This window comes from Acyrthosiphon pisum, chromosome A1 (genome assembly GCF_005508785.2).
Source record: "Acyrthosiphon pisum isolate AL4f chromosome A1, pea_aphid_22Mar2018_4r6ur, whole genome shotgun sequence".
NCBI lineage: Eukaryota > Metazoa > Arthropoda > Insecta > Hemiptera > Aphididae > Acyrthosiphon > Acyrthosiphon pisum.
The window spans coordinates 157,525,336-157,533,203 of NC_042494.1; the positions used below are offsets into that span (position 1 = coordinate 157,525,336).

General features: G+C 29.0%; 2 protein-coding genes across 2 annotated transcripts; both read left to right on the top strand.

The window, feature by feature from the left end:
• Window positions 1–943: 943 nt before the first annotated feature.
• LOC100571032 (zinc finger MYM-type protein 1-like) lies at window positions 944–3,133 on the top strand. Its single transcript, XM_008180679.1, has 3 exons — window positions 944–1,574; window positions 1,695–2,051; window positions 2,211–3,133. Exons 1-3 carry the CDS (start codon window positions 944–946, stop codon window positions 3,131–3,133), a joined length of 1,911 nt encoding a protein of 636 aa, XP_008178901.1.
• Window positions 3,134–7,371: 4,238 nt separating this feature from the next.
• Window positions 7,372–7,692, top strand: LOC103308043 (52 kDa repressor of the inhibitor of the protein kinase-like). The gene has a single exon (XM_008180678.1). The coding sequence runs from the start codon at window positions 7,372–7,374 to the stop codon at window positions 7,690–7,692; it is 321 nt and encodes a 106-aa protein (XP_008178900.1).
• Window positions 7,693–7,868: the final 176 nt, after the last annotated feature.

A 7,868-nucleotide genomic window follows, 5' to 3' on the forward strand; every position in this document is an offset into this window, starting at 1 on the left:
TAAAATAATACAATTTAACGGAAAAAAATGATACAATAATAATGTCAACAATTTTACATAATATATTTTTAATGTTAAATAAATTATATTAGAATATTTATCTTGTTCTATTTAAAACTTCCCTGCTTCAGGGAGTAGATTTTAGTTTTTGTTCCGACGCTTTGTAGTAGGTAGGCGTAATCATTCAGACGACAGGCTCAATCAAATGTCGATTATAAAATAACCGAAAATAATATACAAGATGACGGCAAGATGACGTGTGGGGCAAGTTGACTAATTGGGTTTTGAAAATGTTTTACGCCATCTAGTGGCGATTTTCAAAGACATTTAGATTCATACCTATGCATGCCAGTGGCGCAACCAAGGGGGGTTCCCCGGGTCCGGACCCCCCCCTTGAACCGTGTCGTATCTTTCTAAAATAATAAAAATGTTTGACAAAATTGAATAATTGATTCGATTCAGAACCGAGTACAGTTGCTGTGATATTGTGATAATAAAAACGCCTTATAGTTCATAAGAACAAATCACGTATAAGCTCGTATCGAGAAGTCACCGTTGCAAAAGATTACCATATAACTGTTCTGAGTATTACCATACAGTCACGCGCTTGCATTGATAATAATTGGTGTTATCCGATAACATAATAACAGTTGTCGTGTATTATTTGTTTTTACTGTTAACAAATCGTTTGTCATTTTTCGTAGTTTTCGTAGTTTTCAGTTGTTTTTTTTGGCATTTACATAGGTATATTTACTTTTACTAATATTATAAAATACTTATAAATTTAATATGAGTAAACGGAGCATAATTAATTATTTTCAAACATCAAATGTACCGGCTAAAGTCTCTAGGGGAGAAGAACCACTAGAAGTCCAAACTTCAGAAATACATTCGGATCTAGACACTTCAAATGTACCTACATAGTATTTTTGACATACAGCTAATGGTTGGTAAAAAATTTACTGATGCTGAAAAACTTCAACATCTAGAAAATCTATGGACACCAGGTAAGAACTCAGTATTTCCTTCTACTCAGCATGGCAAAAAACAATTAAAATTTCAATTTGGATGGTTAGAAAATTGGAAATGGCTAGCTTATAGTAAAATTGAAGACGGTGCTTACTGCAAATATTGTGTGCTTTTTTCCAAATATAGAGGTGGAAAGGGTAGTCAGCTATTAGGCCAGCTTTGCACCGAACCTTTTAACAAATGGAAACACGCTTTAGAAAAGTTTTCTACGCACGAAAAAACTAACTACCATCAAAATAGTGTAATAGATTTTCAACAAATTTCGTCAATTGTTACAGGAAAAACAGATTCTGTTTACCATCAATTAAACAAAAGTGAAAAAATCCAGAAAGAAAATAATCGAAAAATAATAATCCCTGTTATTAATTCGGTAATATTGTGTGGTAGGCAAGGCATAGCTCTAAGGGGTCACCGCGATTCTGGACCACTTAATATAGATGAACCATTATTAAATGAAGGCAATTTTAGGTCATTATTAAGATTTTTTCTTAAGGCTACTACTTTATCTGGTGATGAAAGTTTTAAGTTAGCTAGAGAAAATTGCAGTAAAAATGCTCAATATATCAGCTGGAAAATTCAAAATGAAATAGTTCATATTTGTTTTGATATTATTATATCGAAAATTGTAAAAAAAATAAATGACAGTACGTTTTTTTCAATAATAGCCGATGAAACGGCTGATATATCAGGTGTTGAACAATTCGCTTTATGTGCTCGTTATTATGACGTGAACGAAAAAAAAATGTGTGAGAGTTTTTTAAAATTTGTTCCAGTGGATGATGTTAGTGGTCAAAGCTTAGCAAATCATATTATTACTGAGTTAAAAGGCTTAAATATTGAAATCAAAAATCTACGGGGTCAAGGTTATGACGGTGCCGCCAGTATGAGTGGGAAATTAAATGGTGTTGCAGCTTTAATTAGAAAAGAATATCCGAGTGCATTGTACATACATTGTAGTGCTCATAATCTCAATCTGTCAGTATCATATGCTTGCAATATTCAAGGAATAAGAAACACTATGGGTACTGTAGAAGCATGTTATAACTTTTTAAATACTCCGAAACGACAAAATTTTTTTAATATACATCTGGCCGAGTTGAAAAAAAAAGAAACTTCTTCAAATAAACAAAAACTTAAAAGGCTTTGCCCAACTAGGTGGGTTGAACGTTATAATTCAATAGAAACGTTCAATGAATTTTTCCCTGCAATTATTTATTGCTTGGAAGAAATGATTACATGGAAAGATATTGATACATCGAGTAAAGCTAATCAACTGCTTTTGGCATTGCAATCTTCTGAATTTAATGTAGCCCTCAGTATTCTCAACCACATTTTTCAGTATACACAGTCTCTTTGCAAATATTTACAAAGTAAAAATATTGATTTGGTGGTAGCTGTTAATCATATTAATCTAGTAAAAAATCAATTAAGTTGTATAAGGGAAAACGCCACTACTGAATTTAACAAATTATTTATTGATATTAATAAAAGATTAAACGATTTTGAACTTACTATTGAAATGCCTAGATTAGCTAAGCGTCAAAAATACCGAGACAATATTCCGACAAAAGATCCCGAAGAATATTTTAGAATCACTTTATTTCTACCGTTTCTTGATTCGTTTGTACAACAATTAAACGATCGTTTTGTTAATCATCAAAACATAATATCTGGATTTCAAATGTTTGTTAAAAGCTCAGAGTTTGATGAAGAAAAACTAAGAGAACTTGTTGAGTTTTATGCTAAAGATGTTGATGATTTTGATCGAGTGAAATCAGAAACTATTTTATGGAATCGCTATTTGACTGACAGTAATAAACAATATAATAGTGTAATTCAAATACTTAATGAATGCAATCCAGATTTATTCCCAAATATATATAAACTATTACAAATACTTATCACACTTCCTATTACTTCATGTGAAGCGGAGAGATCATTTTCCACACTTAAAAGGATCAAGAGTTACTTAAGAAATTCCACATCAGAAAGAAGACTCAATGGATTAGCTGCCCTCAATATCCACTACGAAGTCAATGTAACACCAGAGGAAGTAATAAGTCATTTAAGCTCTACAAAACATCGTTTAGATTTCATCTTGTAATTATAAATATTATACTTATATTATACTTTTATTATTATACTTCATTTTATACCGTAATTTTATTGTTGTTACTGCAGTATAGGTACACATTGTACATAACTTTATTTTTTATGTTTATATAATTAAATTTGCATGCTACTTTAAAATAATTATATTTTTGGACCCCCCCCTTAAAAAAATCCTGGTTGCGCCACTGTGAGGAAACATCTTAATAATCAATGTAAGTATTTATTTTATTTCAATTTTTAGAATCTGTAGGTACCTATTGATGATATTGAATATTAATTATATAATTTTGTGTATTTTTATATTATATTAATATGTTACTTTTATATTAAAATAAATTTAAGAATAATTTTATTAAGGTAGGTAAAAGGTATACTAGCTATTATGTAGATATATTAAATAATAAATTTATATTAATCATAATGAGGTTTTTACGTCGTCGGCGTCGGGTCCATTCAGCACGACGTAATGTAACCATGTGAATTTTTTCGCTTACTTTTAATAACCGTATCGTACTTAATAAAACAAAATATAACAGTTAAATTATTATTATGACATCATTATTTTTAATGATTTTTATTTATACGTGTTGATAATGATTTTAATATTTTTGTAGAATTGATTCTTAAACACAAGATAAAACAAAATTATAAAATGGATAGAAAACGAAAACAACAAAACAATTTTTTGAATTATTTTAAAAAACCGAAAACTATTGATGATTATGAGCATAATATACAAACAGAAAATAAAAATGACACAACAACCCAAAATGTATCTCAAGTGGCTCAAACTCATGGCGTTGCAACTTTTACATCTCAGGATAATGAAATTCATAACGTAAATAATATAGGGAACTATATTGGTACCACGTTGAATAAAATAACAGATCAAGAACGTTATAATCAAAGCTCGGAACTTTAAACGCTAAAAAGTACTCAAATATGCGCATACATATGCGTTAAAAAACATCAAAATATGCGGTATAATATGCAGTAAAAATTGGAAAATATGCGAAACTATGCAATTTATTTAACAAAATAAATTGTACATACAAAATTACAAATTTATATTTGGTACCTCCCTAAAAAAAAATTAAAAGAAAAAAATTAACGCTGCATCCCTTATGTGTAGCTGTGTCATTCTGTGTGTCATCAAACTTTAATCTTCTACTAAAAGTTCCTACTAAAAAAATAAAATCAATTAATATTTAAACAATTAGATAAGTTATTTTACTTTTTACCAGTGTTGCATTAATGTAAGAGGTGTTTCCTAATATTCTCGAGTTTGAATGATCTTCGATTGTCAGTCAAGAGATTTTTGTAAATCGAGAAAGATCTCTCCACATCCACTGATGTAATTGGAGCATACTTGTAAAAACTTAAATCATTTGTGGTAAGATCTTCAGGTAGACCATCCATATTTACACTTTCTCCACCAAGTATTTTTGGTATCTGTTTTAGTATTTGTAATCCGTTGTTTTTGTTTAAAACTGTTTCAAATTTCTTAAATACTTTTTGCCCATCATTACCCTGAGCCAGTTTTAACTGATCTTGAACTTTTTGCAAAATATCTAAAGATTCAAATAAAGGCATATTTTTTTTTTGTAATTTTAAAATTGAATCTGAAAGTACTTTGAAATTTAATTTTATGTACACCAGATTATTTTTGACACCATTTTTTACCAAATTTTTTTTTTGCAATTTTTATACATAAGGCATCTTCTGAATCTAACATTTCCACAATTTCACAAATTTGTAAAATTATATACAAATATTATACAAAATAATAGATACCAGTTTGTTGTTGTTATAAAAAAAATTACTGATGGTGTATATTGTGTGAATGGCCTACAATCAATAATTGAACGCAACAAAACAATGTTCGAAATAGTTGAACATGATATATTTGAAGTTGATATTGAACATGTTATTTCTGCCCTTCCTAACCAAAAATTAAGCCAAAAAACAGTAGAAGACTGTGTAAGGTATTTATTTACCTTTGACATAGACATTATGGAAGTATAGCCTGGACGTAATACATAAAAGAAATTTCAAGACTAAGACTAATGAACTGTTCCTTTACAGAGATGCCTGGTAGTTACTTATTTACATATTAAAATGTATTTTCATTTTATTACGTTTAGATAAAATAGCAGATTGCTTATTGTACTTTATTTTTACCTATTTTATATTAGAATTGTTGTTTTATTTTATCAGATGTTTAAAAAAGATACTAAAAAATAAAACTCAAGACTGACTTTTATTATTTAAAATAAATAATTTTATTAAAAAAAAATATATTTAAGTGTCTTATATGTTATTTTATATATTTTTTTCCAAGGTAACATAGGCACAAATTGGGGGGGGGCTTAAGGGGCTAAGCCCCCAACCTTAGCCGTAGCCCCCCAAGAATCTAGGACATACAATTATTTTAAAATGCTATATTGCAATGGTCTGCTTGCCATTAATATATATTCAGCCCCCCAAGTCAAAAGTTGAAATTACGCCTATGCAAGGTAAACAATTTATTAATCATTATAGGTATTAATTGTAAATAAAGATAAAAAAAAACATATTTTGAGTTAGGTAAGTACTATTAAATTTAGTGTACTACAATGAGATTAAAATCACTCAAAATTCCTTATAATATATTCATGCATCAAAGTCACCCCGCATTACATTTTAAGTTATATCACAAAAATTAGTTGACCAAATTTAAAACGGGGTGACATTGATGGGTTTCATACCATTACCATTAGTTAAACATACAAAAAAATAGGTGCATCAAAGTCACCCCAAATGCCGTATGACTTTGATAGCTACTTTGAAAAAATAATTTGAAAAAAACTGTTCATTGAAAAAAAAAAAAAAACTTTGGGAATGTTTGTAAAGTAGTACTTGAAGCAACCACATTATTTTTAAGTCTGTAACATAAGTATTAAAACAACTATGCATAAAAGAACAAAAAAAATCAACAACATTTATCAAAGTCACCCCAATACTAACTGTACAATGAAGTCACTCGCACGTCGATATACTTACGTAGTATTACAATGAACAGAAATAATATTGTGTTTAAACTGATAACGACCTAATAACGACATAATTGTTTACGAATTACCTACGATTTTCAATGTATATTTTACATTATGGTACATTATATTATTGCAGTGGTAAATTTCAAATTTGGATAAAAATAAATACGGGCCGGTAAGCAGTCACGTATATCTCGTATCTAATTTTTTATCGTGTCTATAACCTTGACTAATACCTACGAGTTCTCAGTACAATTATAAAGATTGTAATATTATTGTGGAGTGCATTGGGTATAACACGATATTATAAAATTTAGAATTTTGGTTGTCATAAATCTAATATTTTTTTGTTAAACTATAAAGCTTTTAAAAAAAATTTTTCGTAAAATCAATGAAATATGCAAAAAAATGTTCTTAAACCTAAAATATGCGAATTCGCACAAAAAACAACGAAATATGCAAAATGATGCATCAAACATTTTTGTATTTGAAATATACGTATTATGATTCGAATTTGTATCGAATCAGAATTTCAATATGCACTTTCTAGAAAAATATGCAAATGCCTAAAGTTCCGAGCTTTGGTTATAATATTTTATGTCATCCGTGGGTTCCACCTGTTAATTTTAATTTTCCTTTAATTGCCCAAGCCAATAAAAATCGGTCATTTAAATTGCACTGGATAAATGAATATCCGTGGCTATCTTATAGCCAAAAACACGGAAGAGGCTTTTGTAGAATATGTGTGTTATTTGGATTTGATGAGGGAGGTCGTAGCCGAATAAAATTAGGAAAATTAGTAACATTACGCCATTATCAACTTATAAAAAAGCAAGAGAAGACCTTAAAACTCACGCAAACAACGAATATTTTTGACCAAACTAAAATTAAAGCTGAAAAAATGGATGTTGAAATACGGATTCCCAGAATAACAAACATACAACGACATCGAGCAAATACTAAACATAATGATCCAGCGGAATATTATCGAATAAATAAAAATTCTTGTTTAGATTACCTTATATCAGAATTTAATTTACGATTTCCTAAATATAATAATGTTATAATTTCTAACTTAAGAACAATTATTCCAAAATATTATTTCGAATATGATACACCTGATGAAGAAATATTGTGTGCGGCTCAAAAATATGAAGCGGATTTACCATCTAGCATTGAAGTACTTCGTGGAGAAATGTGTTTATGGAAAGAGTTATGGAAGACAAAATCTGAGAAAGCAGATACACCTATGGAAGCTTATAAATCTGCATATATGTTTCCTAATATTGAGTGCCTGTTAAAAATATTATGTATTATACCCGTTACAACAGCGACTTTAGAACGATCATTCAGTTCGTTGAAACGCATAAAAACGTATTTAAGGTCTACAATGAACCAGAGTAAACTCAACGGCTTAGCAATGCTTAATATTAATAAAGATATTAAAATAACCCCAGAAGAAGTATTGGACATATTTTCTACAAAACATAATAGAAAACTTCAATTAGATATTTAAGAATTAAGTTTGTAATATACTAATATATAAGTTAATATAAGTTGTTATGTATAAGATAGATAGTAATATATATAAGATTATTTTATTTTATTATATTTTTAAATAAATTTTACAAGAATGATTATTGTGCCCCCCCCCCCTGTCAAAATATTCTGGATCCTCCGCTGTATACGCTA